A 20,393-nucleotide genomic window follows, 5' to 3' on the forward strand; every position below is an offset into this window, starting at 1 on the left:
AACAATTATGCGTTCACTCTTCAGACAACAATCCCGGTAGATCATGTCAATGCGGGAGGGAGACTCCAGTGATCCTCTCTGCCACTATAGTTCAGTGAATTGATCTCAAATCAAATGCTCTTCAACAACCATGCACACTTGGAAGAGCTCCAGTAGATGGTTGACATGATGGTGGCCGATAGCCTTGTCTACTTCATTCTTCTCAGAAAGTGTAGTCATTGGCATGCATTCCTGACAAGTGAAGAGATGTTGAGTGTCCACCATAGATCACTAGTTAAATTGACTTTAAGGATCTTGGTGCTCTCCACTCTCTCCACTACTGAGTTATTGATGTGTTGTGAAGGGTATTCGTTCCTGATCACCCTGATGTCCACAATTATCTCCTTTGTCTTGTCCATGTTGAGACTCAGGTTGTTACTCTCGCAGTATTATCACAAGATTTTCTACCTCTTCTTTGTCATTTGACTCATCGTTTCTGATGAGACCAATTACTGTTGTGTCATCTGCAAATTATAACACTGTTGGAGCTGGATTGGTGATGCAGTTGTGGGTCAGTAGCATGAACAAGAGCAGACATAGCATACAGACTTGAGGTGCACCATTTCTCAGCGTAACAATGCTCAACATTCTGCTACGGGCCCAGATCCAGTTGCAGAATGTGCTCTTGAGTCCCAGCAAGAACAGCTTCTCCATCAGCTACTGGGGAATGAGTACAACTCTGAACACCAATCCTATCTTTATAGAGTTTGTGCATTCCCCTGTGATCTTATAGTTTTCCTTTGAGGCACCAGTTTTACTAGATTTATGTTACCAGCTACCAGATGTTTTCTTTCTTCTTTTTTCTTTCTTTTCTATTGGGTTGTTGGGGGGGAGGGGATTTTAAAAAAAAATCACTGTATTAATTTTTTCTCATTATTTTTGAATAAGAAATTCATGTACAAGTTTTTTAATGCATATGTGAAATTAAATAAAATGTTCCCCAAAAAAATGGATAAGATGAGCAAAGGAGGTTATCCTTAAGGCATATAAAGAGGAGTTGAAAGAAAATGCCCACCATCATGAAAACTTTGAGAATATTGACCGTCAGCATTACTAACTTGGTGTTGCACTGACATCTGTGAAGCTCAATGTGCTGAGATGAACAGTCAATCTTTTCATCAGTGCTTAACGTGAATGATCAAAAACCAGGAAAGCCAGAGTGAGAAAATATTCTTTGCTGAATTGCAGAAGCATTTAGGAAATAATAAGTCCTGTAACTTAAAGCATTCAGTAATTGTAAATTTGGAAATACATGAAGGAGTATGTGTACTGAAAATCCAAAAAGTTTTTTGGCATTCTATTTTCTAGCATTTTGATCTTACAACTCAGGAAATTTCTCCTGAAAAGATTACATATACTTTGAGATAAAATAAATGTTATACATTGATACAATTTCACAGAATTGAAATTCTTTCATTGTGAATCTAATCCCATGTGCAACATAATAATTTATGAATTGAAAATTGTCAAGTCACCAATAATAAGTGCAACTGGCAGAATATTCAATATGTTCAAAACTTGTGTTGCTTTCATTTGTGCCTGTTCTATGTTCCATGCTGAGACATATGCAGATACCTTGGACTACACTGATTTCATTTTTTTAAAGAAATATTGTACAGTGTTGTGCTGAGATGTGTACATTTAATTAGACTTGTTTTCTGCACCTCGACAAAATGTTTACACTCTAACCTGCAGGAAGACCCGAGATATAAGGACTTCATGAAATCTTTGTCAGCAAAATGGATAAGAGCTTATTTTACAATTAACACAACAAAACAATTAACACTGCTTTGTGTCGCCAGACTCAACATTCTGTGGAGAATTTAACAGTCAAGACAATTAACAACAAATTCTTAAAAATAATGGGAATGATCTGTTCTAATGGAAGCAAATGATAGAGTGGCATAAGCGGACATTTAAACTTCAGGAAACCCCTGTAGGTGGGATGGGCGAGAAGGCAAGTGGGAAGGCAGAGTTGAGACCAGGATTTGATCAGCCAAGATCTTCCTGAATGGTGGCGCAAGCTTGAAGGACTCTATCAACTGGACATGGAGATGATGTTTCCAGTAATGGGAGAGTCTAGGACCATAAAGCAGAATAAAATGATGTCCCTTTAGAAGAGATGTGGATAAAAGCTTTAAGCCAGAGAATGGAAGTATCCATTGCCACAGGCGGCTGTGGAAGCCAAGCAAGTCATTTTTTTTTTAAACGACAACACTGCCAGAGCTGCTGTAATAGTAGCACCGCCACTGACATGGATCTGTGAGAGTGGAGAGCGGAGACACAGCACAGTTCAGAAAGTTTCGACTGTCCAGTCCTAATGTCAGTACAGGTTTCAAACAGCCTGTTAAAAGAGCCAAGGCTGTTTATAAATAAAATGCTGGAACTTCAACATTTGTGCCCAAGATGGCGATGACTGTGTTCAGCAGCAACAACAAGTGGTTACAGAGTCGAGGAAGCAACAGACCATCGTAGGGCATGTAGCGCGTCGAATGACTCAGACTCGTTGACTCAAACCAAGGCTTTTATTAGCAAAAAACTGGAGCGTATTACATCGAGGTCGACCAGTCCAGACTGACCTGGGTCTGGTTAGGAGCAGCCCTTTATGACCTGCCAGTAGGCGTGGCCTCGGCTCTCAGCCAATCACTATTGCTATATGTAAATATATACAAATATATACATTGGTGATAGTATCCTGTACTATCACATTTACCCCTTCTTTAGGAATTGAATTGACCCCGGGGTGAGGAAAAGGGAAAGAAAGTGAGAGAAAGAGAAAAAAATGGGGGTGTAGCATGCAGAGTTCACGGGCTGTAACGGTCAGGAGGCTTGATTGTCTAACGCGATTGGTGTGGCATCAGAATTGGGGTAGCTGGCAGAGTATCATCGCTGGGGTCCTTGGGTATGGGTGCAGTTTCGCCTAGTCCGCAGGTGCCGTTCGTCGATCTACTGCTGTTTTCATCCGCGAGGTGCTGCTGGTCCCGTTGTCCTGGCATGCAACCTAGGGGAGGATTGGATGGAGGTTGGGGTTGGAACGTGACAAAGTTAGACCCGGCTTGGGCCAGATCCCTTACTGAAACCGTGTCCTCCCGCCCATTCGGGTACTCGATATAGGCATAGTTTCGCGTGTAACCCGGTCAACTAGGGGGCTGTTTTTCGAGTAGCGGACATGACATCTCAGCAGGACAGGTCCAGGGACTGTCAGCCAAGCCGATGTGGTCGTTCCCGATTCCTACTTCCGTGGGAATTAGAACATACGTTCGTGTGGGGTAGCGTTGGTGGCAGTGCATTATAGGGACCCGATGGAGTGTAGGCCGTTTGGGAGGATGTCCTGCCAGCAAGTGGTGGGGAGGCCTTTGGACCAGAGGGAAAGCATGACCGCTTTCCAGATGGTGGCATTCTCCCTTTCGACCTGCTCGTTACTGCGCAGGTTGTAGCTAGTGGTCCTGCTCAAAGCAATTCTGTGCTCCAGAAGATACTGCCTCAGCTCTGCACTAATAAATGAGGACCCCTAATCACTGTGGATGTAACTAGGGTACCCGAAAATAGTGAAGATGCTGTGCAGTGTGTCTATGACTGAGGAGGCAGTCATGTCTGAGCAGGGGATAGCGAATGGGAAGCGGGAGTACTCGTCGATCACCGTGAGAATGTAAATGTTATGGTTCATCGATGGTAGGGGCCCCTTGAAGACCACACTGAGACATTAGAAGGACTTTAATGACGTGGGTTTTCTTGGGCCGGAAGAAATTGGGTTTGCACTCAGCCCATACTGGGCAGGCTCGGGTCATGGAGCAGATCTCTTCAACCATATAGCGCAGGTTGTGGGCTCTTTCAAAGTGGGTGAACCTGGTGACCACTGGGTGACAGAGCTCATCATGGAGTCTCTGTAGCCTGTCCAGTTGTACACTGGTGCATGTCCCACGGGAAAGGGAGTCGGGCGGGTTGTTGAGTTTGCCAGGCCGATACAGAATGTCGTAGTTGAAGGTAGAGAGTTCGATTCTCCACCTGGCAATCTTGACATTTTTTATCTTACCCCGTTGGTTGCCGCTAAACATAAATGAGACAGTCAGCAGTGTAAAGCGCCTGCCAGAGAAGTAGTGTCTCCAACAACATATGGCAGTCTCCTCGACAGAGGAGTGTCATCTCTCTGGGCCCTGGAGAGTCCTAGAAAAGAAAGCAACAGGCCTATCAGGCTGGTTTAAGGTGGCTGCCAGTGCAAAGTCGGACGCATCGCTCTCCACCTGGAAAGGTATGAATTCATCAATGGTGTGCAGAGTGGCCACGGCAATGTCCGACTTGATGCAGTTGAAGGCCGCTCTGGCTTCCGCTGACAGGGGGAAGGAAGTGGACTTAATGAGTGACAATGCCTTGTCAGTGTACTGTGGGACTCATTGGGCATAATAAGAAAAAACCCCAGGCAGCGTTTGAGTGCCTTCTGGGTTTGGAGTGGCAAAAGGTCCATGAGAGGGCGCATGCGGTCGGGATCCACCTTTACCACCCTGTTTTCCACCACACAACTTAGAATAGTGAGGCGAGTGGTCCAGAAGACACACTTATCGAAATTGTAGGTCAGATTCAGCCGTTTCGCCGTTTGGAAGAATTTCTCAAGGTTGCCGTCATGGTCCTGCGGGTCATGGCTACAGATGGTGAATATTGTCCAGATACAGGCTGTAGACTGTAATTGTTAGGCCGTTCTGGTCTATCATCCGGTCCATCTCTCGCTGAAAGACCGCGACGCTATTTGTGACACAAAAGGGGACCCTGAGGAATTGATACAAATGCCTGTTTGCTTCAAAGGCCGTGAAAGGGCAGTCTTCCATGTGGATTGGGAGCTGGTGGTAGTCTGATAGGAGGTCGATGGTGGAAAACACATGGTATTGGGCAATCTGAATCTGATTCACCACATCCATGATTTGTGGAAGAGGGTAAGTGTCCAAGAGCATGAAGCGGTTGACCGTTTGGCTGTAGTCAACCACCATCCACAGCTTCTCCCCATTCTTCACCACTACCACCTGCACCCTCCAGGAACTTGCTCTGGGCTTGATGATGCCCTCGTTCAGCAGTCTGTGCACCTTGTTTTTAATAACTTTCCTGTCCCCGAAGCTGTACTGCCTGCTTTTAATGGCGATCAATTTCCAGCCAGGGATGAGGTGGGTGAAGAGTGCTGGAGGAGCGACCCGGAGAGTGGAGAGGCTGCAAGTGGAGCGTCAGGGCACGGGGACTGGCATGGGCTGTCGCTGGCAGGAGGTCTCCACGGTAGAGTGGTGGCAGGCAGAGAGTGGAGAGTGGGAACCCCCCATAGTGCAGTGACACCGATTTAAAATGACATTGGAAATCCAACCCCAACAACACAGGTGCACATAATTGAGATAGGACCAGCAACTTAAACCCTGTAAATTTGATGCCCTGAACTCTCAAGGTCATCACACAATACTCCTTGATGCCCGTTGAGTAGGCTCTTGTGGCCAGCGAGATCTTCTGGTCTGTTGGGTGAACTGCTAGCGTGCATCGTTGGACCAGGTCTGGATGAATGAAGCTCTCCATTGAATCTGAATCAAACAGACAGTTAGCATATTGATTGTTCACCTTAATCGATTCCATAGACTTAGCTAGGGGGTGTGGCTGGTCCTGGTTTAATGTCACTGATGCAGCAACCGATACAGGGAGTCAGGCTGCTGCTTGTGGTGGAGACTGTGAGGGCTGGCATGATGACGTCACTCGTCGCTGGGTGGGCCGTCCAGTGGATCCTCGTGTTGCTGGAGCAGGGGCAGAGCATCGTGGGGACTCTGCGTGGTGGTGCTATGCTCACGCAGTGACATTATCAGCGAGGGCGGGCCATCGGCGGAGAGTTGAAGAGGTGGCAGTGTTCGCTGGAGTCAGTAGCAAGCAGTGGAGGCTGTGATACTCACGGTTCAGGCAGGTCGGCAGGGTCTTCCAGTGCCGGGACCCGGTCGTAGTCGGCAGCAGCAGCAGGCTGTGGAGGTGGCGGCCGTTGCTGCGTAGGCAGTCCCTTGAGGACTGCTGGCTTGAAAGTCCCATTGGGCGGGGGGGGTACCACATCGGGGATCAGCATCACAGCAGTGAGGGTGGAGCATTGTGTTATGGTGGTGAGGATGTAGCGTTGCAAGGGCGGCATCTTCCGCGCTCGGTGCTTGTGTCGTGATGTTAAGCATTGCCACGCGATCGATTTCTCACTCTCATTGATGAGAGGTCTGAGGAAAAGTGATTTGAACTTGGGGAAGGCGGTTGGGCCTTGCACAACCCACCGTACATAGCAGAGGCCATTTTGGACCAGCAGACGGTGGCAAAATGGCCATTCTTTCCACACTTCTGGCATTGGGCCTTCCTTGCAGGGCACAGGGATTGACTGTGCTTCTCCCTCCCGCAGAAGTAGCACTTTGGGGCTGCATCGGGTAATATGGTGGCGGTGGCGAGGCCATCGACGGGGTGTGGGGAGACTGGATTAAATGCAGGCGTTCTACTCACATCGTAGTAGGGGCACCAGCCCTGCGTGTAGGCTTCCATGCTTAGGGCTGCAGCCTCCATCGTTTCAGTGATTTGAACGGTCTCTGTCAGGCTGTCTCCCCCATGCTCCAGCAATCGTTGCCTCATTTTATTGGAACGGACCCCTGCCACATAAGTGTTCCAAATCAGGTCGTCGGTGATCCCAGCCGCTGTCTTGTTGGTGCACGCACAAGCTCTACCCAGTAACCTCAGTGCCTGGAGTTAGGCTCTGCAGGATTCACTGAGCTGCTGCCTCCTGGTCGCTAGCATGTATCTGGCATAGTCCTTATTCACAGGCTATTTGTAGAGTCCCCTCAGCACATTCATGGCAGCCATGTAGGAGGTTACGTCCTGGATGTTTTCATAGACCCTCGTGGATATCATGGACATCAGGACTAGTAGTTTATCTGTGTCTTCCTCCACGACGGGGTCTGATTGCTCCAGGTATGCCTCAAAGCACCTCACCCAGTGCCTAATGTCACTCTGGGCAGTAGCTGATTACATGTCGACGCTGAGGCGTTCTGGTCGCAGCATTTGCTCCATTTGTTGAAATTTTTGATAATAAAATTGTAGCGCATCAAATGACTCAAAGACTTGTTGTCTCAAAAAGCTTTTATTAGCAAAAGGCTGGAGCGTATTACATCGAGGTCAACCAGACCAGACTGACCTGGGTCTGGTTAGGAGCAGCACTTTATGACCTGCCAGTAGGCGTGGCTACGGCTCTCAGCCAATCACTACTACTATATGTAAATATATACAAACATATGCATTGGTGATAGCATTCTGTACTATCACAGGGCAACAGAAATAGGATAGCATCCCCTGTTGAGAAGGAAAAGCAGAACAGATAACAGGAAGTGACCATGGCAGCAGACCATCGATGGACTCAGTAACTGAGAGACCCACAAAGGTTGCGAGCGACTTGTGGTCAGGGGATACACAGGCTGCTAGTTGCTAGACACTACCTCATGGGAACTAGGTATCGGAGCTAAGATTCGAGAGAGTGCTGAGGCCAAGAAGGCCTCCCAAAGGTCCTCAGATGCAGAAGACATCCTGATCTGGAGCTCGGGTTACCGATGGATCACGTAGAGGCTGCAAGAGTGCTGAAGGTAAATCCACAGACACTCAGTGATTCTGAAGGGACTGTCTTTTGAGAGTCTTTCTCTCATAATGCAAGGGTAACTGGGCAATATGAATGGTGACTCTTTGTCCACCTTACGGCAGGCAAAAGTTAATCACGTATGTTACATTTTTAATGTATTATAACGTGACGATAAAAGAAACTGTAATCTTTGACCATATTTAAATCAGGAGTTGATACCTACATTTTGTTCATACCTTGTTGAAGGGCTCAAGCCCAAGACGTTGGATATATCTTTATCTTTGCTAGATAAAATACATTGTTTGATCAACTGAGTTTCTCCAGCATTGTGTTTTACTTCAATCATTATGTCTGCAGACTTCCGTATTTACAGGGTGTCTAAGGTTACAGGTGGAAGGTAGGACAATGGGGTTGAGGGGAAAAGTACATCAGCCTCGGACCAAATGGCTGAGCAGATCTGATGGACTGAACTGTCTAATTCTGCTCCTAAGTCATGGTCTTATCATTTGAGGGGTTGTCCAAATCTTATGTTCCTGTTTGAAATGTTTCTTACATTCATATTTTCCAGCAATAAATTCTGGAGATTCACATTTCATGGTATACTTTTAATTCCCCAAATTTGGCTGCCTAATTATGTATTAATAAACAATTTTACTGCATCCACGGTACTATTTTTTTCTCCAAAGATTCAGCCTGTTTACTTTTTTATGTTGAGTGACTCAGTATTAAAACAAAGATCTGATGAAGGTACGTATCCATCATTAGCCTTGCCTTTTCCTTTATGAAATGTCAGTCAGCCTACTGTGCAGTTGAGATACTTTCTGATTTCAAACTCCACAATACAAGACACAGTTTGCATCTATGAAAAGAATACATAAAAGGCCGATTTGACATTCCCATATCCATTATTTTAATGGAGGTATTAGCCTAAACTGGTTAATCTCTCCATTTAAAACCAAGCAGTGGAATGTAGTTGTCAAAATGGGATCTTTATCACTGATTTAGACCATACCTGACTCAAAATACTATCTTGCTTAAGGGATTAAAGTTGATGCTGGGTGTGGCTTTCAGATGAGCACCCATTGCCAGTTAGTGTTTATTAATGAGGATTTGTGGAAGTCATTTGCTCATGGACCTGCAAAGGCTCAATTGCTGAGAATATTCAGATAAAAGGTAAAAGGCCAGTGATGATCTTGCTGAATAAGGGCGAAAGAAGGCAGAGGACTACTGCACTTACTTCTCATGTTCTTATATTGAAATGCATTTTAGTAAAAATCTTTTGACCTGTACTGAGTCCTAACCATGACTGAATAGGTTAGATGCAGGAAGAATGTTCCCAATGTTGCGGAAGTCCAGAATGAGACATTACTGTCAAAGCATAAGGGGCAAGTTATTTAGTACTTAGATGAGGAGAAACTTCTTCACTCAGAGAGTCATGAACTTGTGGAACTTCTTATCTAAGAAAGTTGTTGGGGCAGTTCACTAGGAGTTGGATGTGTCCCTTATGGCTAAAGAGATCAAGGGCTATGCAGGCCAAAGGAAGAATAGGCTTCTGAAGTCATTTGATCAGACATGATCATATTGAATGATAGTGCAGGCTCAGATGGTGAAATGGCCTCCTCCTTCACTTATTTTCTAAGATTCTATGATTTTATGACTATCTAACTGGATAATTCAAATCCACTTTAAGGTCATCACCTGTCTGGGTTGGTACCCATGGAGGTTTGAAAGAGACTTTTGACACTCAAAAGCAGACCTTGCAACCCTGACCAAGTTGTGATAAAGTCTCAACAACATCATTTGTGGTCTTTTTATTTAAATAGAGTGAAGCAGAAATTGATGTGAGTCATTTTTATGCTGTTACAACTCCATTAAAAATCCATCAAATGCTGTTTTTAAATGGGTTAATTAAAAAGAAAACTTCACCACCACCACCTGCAAAACTCTGTTTTAGGAACAGAAGACATTCATGGTCAAATTTTGTAGAACAATTCCTCACTGCTCTGACCTGAGAACGTAGCCAATAGAGGTCATATCAACACAATCAGTCTTTCAATTAGTGGTTCCTGTTTGCAGGCATTGAGGGCATGCAGGAATGATGGGCAGAGTGGAAGCTGGAGCAGCTGGGAAGCATGGCATATTTCCAAAAGGGAAATACGAGAGGAAGTTCCAACTTGAAAACTGCACTTACAGAACACAAAACAATCCAGCAGAGGGACAGGACCTTCAGGCCATAATGTCTAAGCCAAACGTGATGTTCATATTAAACTAATAATCAAAAAACCATGAACATGTTATGTAACCCTCTTTTCCCTGCATAGTCATGTGTATATCGAGAAGCCTCTTAAAAACAAGTATAAGCTTTGATGAAAAGCTTTGAGCAGTTGGTCATGGCCAGAATTAGGTACGAATGTACCTACTGTAAGTAAAGATCTGTGCTCCCTGCAATTCATCTACCGTCACAATTGCTCTACAGCAGATGCAATCTCCTTGGCTCTGCACTCAATCCTGGATCACTTAGACATCAGCCACACATGCATCAGGCTACTTTTCATCAACTACAGCTCAGCTTTCAATACCATCATACCCTCAGTTCTGGTCCAAAACCTCTAAATCCTGGCCTCTGCAACTGAATCTTTGACTTCCTCATCGGAATATCACAGACAGAATGAATTGGAATTGTCTTCTCCTCAATGACAGTAAACATAGAGCACCTCAAGGATACACGTTTAGCCCACTGCTCTACTCTCTCTATTCCCATGACAATGTGGTTAGGCACAATTCAAATGCCATCTACAAATTTGCTGATGACACCAAGTTCTTTGGCAGAATCACAGATGGCAACGAGGAAGCATAGATATATGTTACGAACCCTAAGGACCCCAAAACCCAGCAGCAATAGACATTCACCAAGACAAGTGATTTTTAAAACAAAACTTATTTTTAATCAACTTTAAACATCAGTCAACATCAGCAAAACTAAGGAAAAGATTGTGGACTTCAGGAGGGGGAAATCTGGAGGATACAAACCCTTTCTCATTGAGGGGTTAACAGCAGAAAGGGTTAAGAACTTTAACTTCTCTGAAGATATATCCTGGAGCCTCCATATAGATGCAATCACAAAGAAGGCTCACCAGCGGCTATACTGCATTAGGAATCTATCAATTTCTGTTTTTAAATGGGTAAACAAAAAGAAAACCTTTTAAAAGAAAATAAAAGGAGTTTGACAAGATTTGGTATGTCATCAAAGACTTGCAAATTTCTACAGGTGTATTGTGGAAAGCATTCTGACTGGTTGTACCACTGTCAGGTATGGAGGTGTTACTGCAGATTACAGAGAGTTATGAGCCCAGCCAATGCCATCATGGGCATCAGTTTTCACTCCATCAAGGACATCACAAGAGGTGGTGTCTTAAGAAAGCAGTCTCTATCCTCAAGGACCCTCATCCAGGCAATGCCCTCTTCACACTGATATCATTAGAAAAGAGGTACAGGAGCCTGAAGGCAAACAGCTTCTTCCCCTCTGCCATCTAATTTATGTACCACAGTCTATCTTCTTTTGCAATATTTATTTTTTAATGTAATTTATAGCAATATTTGCACCTGTAATATTACTGCAAAACAACAAATTTTATGATATGTTCATGACAATAAATTTTGATTCTGATTCTGATAAAATCTACAAACAAACCCCAGACATTTCCTTCCAATGTAATTGCCTCGCACCGTAAATGCCTGTTCCATAGAATGTGACCATTTTACCATAGGAAAAAGATTATGACTGTCTACCCTATGCTTCTTAGAATTTTATAAACATCAATCAGGTCACCCATCAGTCTCTGACACCAGAGAAAACAAACCAAGTTTGTCCAATTTCTCCCCAAAACAAATAATATCTAATAGTCAGCCACTCACTGCAACATCACTTCCTCATTCAATACCCAATCAATGAAGGCATATTAACACCATATCTACTTTCAAGGAGCCTTGGACATCAATGCTCTGAACAGCTCTGCCATTAACTACACACTTTCCCCTTGCATATGACCACCCAAATGTGCAACACTTTGCATTTGTCTGGATTAAACTCCAAGATCAATTTCTCTGCCCTTATCTGTTACTGATGTATTCTTTTGTACTGTTTGACACCCATCTTTCTTCTTTGGCTTGGCTTCGCAGACGAAGATTTATGGAGGGGTAAATGTCCACGTCAGCTGCAGGCTCGTTTGTGGCTGACAAGTCCGATGCAGGGCAGGCAGACACGGTTGCAGCGGTTGCAGGGGAAAATTGGTTGGTTGGGGTTGGGTGTTGGGTTTTTCCTCCTTTGTCTTTTGTCAGTGAGGTGGGCTCTGCGGTCTTCTTCAAAGGAGGTTGCTGCCCACCGAACTGTGAGGCACCAAGATGCATGGTTTGAGGCGATATCAGCCCACTGGCGGTGGTCAATGTGGCAGGCACCAAGAGATTTCTTTAGGCAGTCCTTGTACCTCTTCTTTGGTGCACCTCTGTCACGGTGGCCAGTGGAGAGCTCGCCATATAACACGATCTTGGGAAGGCGATGGTCCTCCATTCTGGAGACGTGACCTACCCAGTGCAGTTGGATTTTCAGCAGCGTGGATTCGATGTTAGGGATGAAGTCGTTCCAATGAATGTTGAGGATGGAGTGGAGACAACGCTGGTGGAAGTGTTCTAGGAGCCGTAGGTTATGCCGGTAGAGGACCCATGATTCGGAGCCGAACAGGAGTGTGAGTATGACAACGGCTCCGTATACGCTAATCTTTGTGAGGTTTTTCAGTTGGTTGTTTTTCCAGACTCTTTTGAGTAGTCTTCCAAAGGCGCTATTTGCCTTGGCGAGTCTGTTGCAAATCGCATTGTCGTTCCTTGCATCCGATGAAATGGTGCAGCCGAGATAGGTAAACTGATTGACCATTTTGAGTTTTGTGTGCCCGATGGAGATGTGGGGGGGCTGGTAGTCATGGTGGGGAGCTGGCTGATGGAGGACCTCAGTTTTCTTCAGGCTGACTTCCAGGCCAAACATCTACACTGTTTAAAACTCCACCAAACTTTATGTCATCTGAAACTTAATAACCCTCCCACCCACTTTTCCATTCAAGTCATTTATTTGTATCACAAACAACAAGGGTCCTCATGCTCCCCCTGCAGAACATTACAGGTCATGGAGCTCCAGCCACTCTCCTCTGTCTTCAATGGGTCAGCTCCTTCTGAATCTAAACTGCCAATTCAATTTAGGTGAGATTGACAGGAAGGTGTCTGCATTCACAGTCCCCTCTGTGAAAATCTGCATTTTACGACACAGTGCAATGCAATGCCCCATCCACATGTGGACATGAAAGCTGCGTTGGCAAAAAATCACAGAGGCACACAGCACACAATTTCCCGCATGGCCCCACAACATCCAACCTGTGGGCTGTCCACCCTCTGGGTACCCTTGTTCTGTAACCTCACACCTGGCTGCAAGCCAATCGCCACCAAGAGCGGAAAATACAGTACAGGGGACAGGGAATTTATCAAGTTAAAGGTGCAATGGCTCTGGCTGATGGGATCATAGAACCAAGCACAAGTCCCTGGAGGGCCCAGGCCCTGGTGGTCAAGAATGGGAAAAACTCTTTATAGTGGTTGACTACAGTCAAACTATTAACCGTTTCACACAGCAGGATGTGTACCCTCTTCTCCACATTGCTGACATGGTGAATCAGATCGCCCAATACAAAATGTTCTCTATCATTAATTTAAAATCGGCGGATCACCATCTCCCCATCTTCCCAGAGGACCATCAGTGTACCACATTCGAGGCAGACGGTTGCCTCTACCACTTCCTAAGGGTCCCTCTTGGGGTCCCCAATGGTGTCTCCATTTTCCATTGGGAAATGGACTGGATGGTAGACCAGCACAGGCTCAAGGCCACGTTCCCATACTTGGATAATGTGACCATTTGTGGTCATGACATGCAGGACTTTGAGGCAAACCTGGAGAAATTCCTCCAGTCAGCCAAGGCACTCAACCTCACTTATAACAAAGCAAAGTACGTGTTCCAAAAATCACGCCTGGCCATTCTCAGTTGTGTTGTGGAACACGGTGTCATTAGCCAAGACCCTGACTGTATACGGCTCTTGATGGAACTCCCTTTGCCTTGCAGCCTCAAGGCCCTGAAGAGGCACCTTGGGTTCTTCTCTTATTATGCGCCGTGGTTCCCAATTACACCAACAAGGCCCAAACTCTGGTAAAAGTCACATCCTTCCCACTCTTGGCAGAAGGTGAGGAAACCTTCACCCGCATCAAAGGGGATATCGCCAAGGCAACAGTGCATGCCATGGACAAGTCTATCCCTTTCCAGGTGAAGAGTGATGCCTCTGATTTTCCCCTAGCACCCACCCTCAACCAAGCAGGCAGGCTACTGGTGGCTTTCTTCTTCCAACCGTCCATGGCCCTGAGGTCTGAAACTCCTTTTTGAGAAGGAGGCCCAGGCAAACGTTGAGGCAATGTATCATTGGAGGCGCTACCTGGCCGGTAAATAATTTATCCTGCCAACTGAGCAACATGCAGTTGCATTCATGTTCCACAACAAACAGCGGGGTAAAATCAAAAATGATAAAATCCTGAGGTGAAGGATAGAACCCTCCACCTATAATTATGACATCCTGTATGGGCCCCAGAAGCTCAACGAGCCCCCAGATGCCCTATCCTGGGGACATGCTCGTAGTCCATCTGGCTCCAATCTCTCCACAACAACCTCTGCCACCCTGGTGTCATTAGGCTCCTTCATTTTGTCAAGGCCAAAAACCTCATTTACTCCATCGACGACATCTGGGCCCTGACTAGAAACTGCTGGGTTTGTGCCGAATTCAAACTACTTTTCTACAGGCCCTTCTGATGAAGGCCACTCCATCTTTTGAGCGCCTGACCATGGATTTCAAGGGACTGCTGCCCTCTTCCAATCAGAACCTGTGCTTCCTCAACATTGTTGATGAGTACTCCTGATTCCCCTTTGCCATCCGCTGCCACTGTTACAAAGGCTTTACACAATATCTTCACCCTATTTGAGTACCCGAGCTACATCCAGAGTGATCAGAGGGTCCTCTTTTAAGAGCAACAAGCTGCAACGGTACCTTTTGGCACAGGGCATAGCCAGCAGCAGGACCACAAGCTATATCTGCTAGGGGAAAGGCCAGGTGCAGCAGGAGAATGCCACGGTATGGAAGGCAGTCCTCCTAGCTTTGAAGTCCAGGGACCTACCCATCTCCCAGTGGGAGGAAGTCCTCCCCAATGCCCTCCACACACATTGATCCCTCCTGTGTACCACGCCACTCCTCACAAAATACTTTTTTCTTCTCTAGGGAATTAGCTTCAGGGAAAATGCTAACATCCTGGCTGATGTCCCTGGGCCCAGTCCTGCTCAGTAGGCTTGTACGGGGCCAAGACTGACCCATTGATCTCAAAGGTCCACCTCCTCCACACCAACCCGCACTATGCCTATGTGGCATACCTGGACGGACATGAAGACACAGTTTCTGTCCAGTTCCTGCCCTGAGAAGGAGATCGCAAGACAACTACTAACCCAATACAACCTCCCATGCCCACTGACCCCCCCCCCACCACCCCCACTCTCGGGCACCCTACCCCAATCCAGGCACCAGCTGCTATGACCAGCACAGCCGATCGCCACCCCCCACCCCCACCCTGACTCCTGTACCATCCACCTGCCCCCGCCTCCTTGTACACCAATTGCTGATATACTCCGACCCGACCAGGAACCGTCAGCTGCACTACAGCCAGCACTATGATGGCCAACAAGTAACAGAAGACCACCAGACCGGCTGAACTTGTGATGGACACTGGATTTTTCTGCCCTGGGGATTTCTTTTAAAAGAGGGATGAATGTGGTGATACACCACCGTATACTGTTACTTAGCTATTGGCACACTTTGTATGTATGGTACATATGTATGGCTGGCCCGCCTTCCCTTGATGACTCCACCCCCTGGAATCCCCTATTAAAGGCAGTTAAGTCAAGTCTCTCCTTCTGAAAGAGTCCTGGGATTGGGCCAGAACAGGAGCATGGTCACATCTTATGGAATTAAAAGCCTGTCATCCTGCAACTCCAGCCATTTGGTATTATTGATAGTGTATCATGTAGGCTGTGGGAGTCTCTGTCACCATCCCTCTTCCACCATTGATGTATGCACTCATTCTTGGCCTACACTTCCCAGAGACTTGGTTGCATTACTGTATGAAACTTTTAGGAATACTTCCCACATTCAGAGCTGTCTAGAGATAGAAAGTTTTTAATGCTCTCTCTTTATTCAATTGTTTTCTCATGTTTTTTCGTTAATTTCTGACCTGGTGAACATGTATCTACTTGCTTGTTTAAAGATATCCTCCATCATTTCTGGCCATTTCATTTTGAAATCACCTGGGGTAAAATGGTTGGGATCCCAGTTTTCCTCAGTCTACTTGACAATTCTTTGGAGGGAATTGTGTCACCACCTGCATGTTGCAGCAAGAGTGATGCATTTGATCCTTTAATTTCACCCAATTAACCTACACCCCCGGTATAATTCGAATGGTAGTAGGAAACTGAAGCCCACAGGGAAACCCACACAGACATGGGAAGAACATACAAACGGACAGCACGGGATTCGAACTGGCACTGCAAAGGCGTTATGCTAACGCTATGCCAATCTTGCCGCCCTCATCTCCGTTTAATTATTGGGGATATTCAAATTATGGTAACACTGGACAACAATTCTTTCAAAAGGTTTGCTCCCTGAAAAAATATAGAGATATGATAGACAACTTCCTCTCGTGTCAATGTTCAACACTAGTCGGCCAGCTTTGGTGAATTCTACTTGCCCTGATTCCACTTTTCCATAGTTTCAATGTCCTGGTGAAATATTTCACAACGTTCGTTATTGATAGATCAGTAGTGAAGAAGTTCAAGTGCAAATGCAGAAAATTGAGTTTTCAATGACATTTGCACTTCATAGTTTTGTATGCCTGAAGCATGGGTTATAGTTAAAAAACGGTATGTGAAAGGAAAATTTTCAGGTGATTTTTTTTGATCACCAGCTCAAAATACATAAAATATACCCAAAAGTGTTCAGAAAGGAAAATCTTCATTGTCCAGTGTAATCAACATTTTATCTAACATTCAAAGAGATATTTTAGCACAGATTCCCGTCTGGTCTCTAGTTCACCCTTTCAACAAGATCAATACCTATGACTTCTGATATATACCCTGTTACATTTAGCCATGCCAGAAAGATTTGGATAGGACAAGACAAACTGAAACGACTTCTATTGGCATCAGGGTCAAATTTGGAATAATGTAACCATGGGACAGAAACTGATTTTTTTTTGGAATATGGTACTTAAAAGATGTGAGGAAACTGCACGGTAACTTTTGTAAGGGAGTTAGATAGCTACTTAGAGGGAAAGAGCAGGAATTGGTCATTTTTTTCTACTGTGGGTTGATTGCATGATTCCTTCAGAACAAGCAAAAACATGATGTGACAACTGGTTTATTTTCTCTGATTCCATATTAACGAACAGAAAATGATATTGGCTTTCTCCACACTTTCTGCACTGGGGACTCCAAGTAAACAAAAAAGCAGGGTTACCAAATTTTCCTGAATATTAAAACCAAATGAAATGTCCACTTATCTGCATTAATAATCGCAATGACATGACATAATAAAATAATCAATAATGGAATTCCCTATTTTTTTAATTGCATGAAATTCCTCATGGTTTTAGCTTAATCTCTAATTTAATTTCCAAATGCTAACAAGTGTAGAAGCCTGCTTCCAAGAATACTGATATAAAATTATTTAAATGCCAGAGAACATTCCACTTTTCTCAAAAATCCAACTGCAACTAACCGTGAAAAGTATCGAATAAAAGTTAGTTTTGATTTAAAATCCCTTGACCTGCCCCACACGCCACTGAAGAAAATGAAATTAATATTTTTTTATGGTTCAGTTGTTTTTTGTAATGACTTGGAAGACAAACATTAAACAAACTTACCAGTAACACAAACTATCTGAAGCTCATTTAAAAGCCTTTCTGCCCCAGATCCACGGAGCAATGAGCAATGGCAACCCAACATATTTCTACGTCAATTACATAGCAGCTTCATTTTCTATTTAAAAAGTTGTCCTTTTTTGTGAAACTCAAGCTGCTCAGTTTACAATATCATAGTCAAAAATTTCATCTGCTCAATTTTTCTAGGATTAAAATTGAGTTCTTTCTGAAACAGTAAACAAAGTACTGGAGGAACTCAGCTGGTCAGCAGCGTTTGTGGAAAGAAATTGACAGTCGCCAATTTAGGCTGGAACCCTTCATCAGGAAAATCAGTGGCCTGAATAACAGGATGTGGGGATGGAGGGAGAGCACAGGGTGACATATGATAAGTGAATTCAGGTAAGAGGGGAGAAAGGAAAGGAACTGAGAGGTGACGTGGGAGGGGGCACAGGGCTGAGAAAGATGCACTCTGTTAGAAGAAAGGAAGGGAAGGGAGTGGTCACAGAGGAAGGAAGGAAGGAGTGTATGTCCAAAACATAAAGTGGGTGAGGAGGGGAAAGAGAAGGAAAAGAGAAGTAGGAAATGAGTCAGAGAGATAAGGGAAAGCAAAGAGAAGGGAGGAATGAAAACTGAGGGTAGGGAGTGTCTGGATATTGGAGAGGTCGATATGGATGCTGTCTGGTTAGAGACCTGCTGAGAAAGAATACAAGGTGCTGTTCCTTCAAGTTAATAAGGGTTTCCACCTGGCAGTTCACGTGTCGTGGACTGGCTTGTCAGTGGGGCAATGGAGTTTGGAATTAAAGTGGTTGGTTAATTGTAGGTCCTTGCCCTTATAGCACACAGAGCAAAGGTATTCAATGAACCGATCTCCCAACCTGCGTCCAGTCTCTCTAGTATAGAGGAGGCTATACTGGGAGCATCAGCTGCAGTAAACCATCCTTACAGATCCACAGATGAAATGTAGGCTCATTTAGAAGGACTGTTTAGGGTCCTGAGTGGTACTGAGGGAGGAAGGGTAGCTGCAGGTGCAGCTTTCTATTTCAGTAACATGGATAAGAGCCGTAGGTGATTAGTGGAAAGGATAGACAAGGAAATCACAAAGAGAAGAATCCCTCAGGAAAATGGGAAGAGGAGGGGAGGGAAAGATGTGTCTGATGGTAGGATCCTGTTAAAGGTGACGGAAATTGCAGAGAACGGTATGTTAGATATGGAGGCTGGTGAGTGGCAGGTGTGGGCAAGGGAATACTATCCCTATTATGTCTGAGAGGGTATGAGGTGAAAGCAGATGTGTAGGAAATGAAGGAGATGTGTATGAGGGCATTAATGACAATAGGGAGGAAGGGATATTTTCCAAGGACAACACCTTGGATGTTCTGGAATGGAAAGCCTCCTCCTGGGAGCAGATATAGTGGAGACGGAGGAACTGTGGAAAGGAATTGAATCCTTACAGGAAATAAGTTGGAAAAGAATAGAGTCAAAGTAACTGTGCTACCTGATTAGCTTTTGATATCCTTCATGGATCCATCAATGAGAAATAATTAGTGTTAAATAGATGAAAATAGGATTATAAATGTGTAACATTATGTACTGCATAGTTTCACTGTGAAGCTGCTCTCAAAATTATGCACAATATGTAAATTAGACCATTTGTTGGGTGGAAAAAGGGCAAATATTAATAGGCAGATTTAATTCCTGATGATGGTATCCATTGTATAAAATAACTTGTTCAATGAGAAGATAAAAAGACTGAAGACTCAACAAGCTTCCTCGTATCTTTAGAGAAGGAAACAGAGTTAATATCTTTAGAGAAGGAAACAGAGTTAATATTTCAGGTCAATGCTCTCATTAGAAATTGATCATTGTGACCCATGAAAAATCTGAATAGAAATTGGCCCTTTTAAAAATTCATTTTCAGGTAGATAAAATGGATGTTTAAAAAAAAGAGCTTATTTTAAATGTTACTACAATCTATAATCAGTCATATTTCTGCTTTGATAGAAGATCTATTCAGTTGTCCAATGAATGAACATCAATCCCATTTAATAATTAATTCACTGAAAAACTGATTTTCTACACAATTTGCAAAGCACATTGAAAATATTTCACTTGTTTGCTGTCATGGTTGGCAATTTCACAATTGTCATGCCACAAATCATTTGTTGCTCTTAGTTTGGAATCATAAGCCTGAAAATCACCTTTTACCAGAAACAAATCAAAATTTAAATTGATTTTAAAACACAACAATATTAAATGATTCCTATTGCAGTTCTATGTAACAATTATTTTATATGGAGCAATTATATTGATGCATATTTGACTGATTTACTGTGACTATTACATTAATAGAGATTAATTTAAGATTACATGTTTTCAGTAAACTTACTTTATTTATGCTTATCTACAGGAGTGTCCCAGTGGGATAGTTAATGAAGAAACATTCAAAGAGATTTATGCACAGTTCTTTCCCCAAGGTGGTGAGTATTAATAGAGCTAACCCACAATTATATTAATGCAAAACAATGCATTTATATCACAGTTTCTCATGTTTCTCAATACCAATGTGAAAAAAAATTGGAAAAATAATAATTACTGGAATATGGAAAAAAATATAACACCCGTATTTTGCACACAACAATGTTTTACAAATAATTATGGAATAATAGCCAAGTAAGCTAAAAATCTGCTGAAGTTTAATAGTATTTTACATGCA

General features: G+C 44.1%; 1 protein-coding gene across 3 annotated transcripts in view; it reads left to right on the top strand.

Annotated features, from left to right (window-relative positions):
* LOC138757548 (Kv channel-interacting protein 4-like) overlaps positions 1–20,393 on the top strand; it is a 291,302-nt gene that overhangs the window by 240,056 nt on the left and 30,853 nt on the right. For all 3 annotated transcript variants that reach the window (XR_011353670.1, XM_069925072.1, XM_069925073.1), the window contains exon 3: positions 20,088–20,157. Coding sequence is in view for 2 of the 3 variants with exons in the window: in XM_069925072.1 (XP_069781173.1) it covers positions 20,088–20,157 (70 nt within the window). In the remaining variant the exon portion in view is untranslated. The remainder of the gene's footprint in view (positions 1–20,087; positions 20,158–20,393) is intronic.

Source organism: Narcine bancroftii, chromosome 3, assembly GCF_036971445.1.
Source record: "Narcine bancroftii isolate sNarBan1 chromosome 3, sNarBan1.hap1, whole genome shotgun sequence".
NCBI lineage: Eukaryota > Metazoa > Chordata > Chondrichthyes > Torpediniformes > Narcinidae > Narcine > Narcine bancroftii.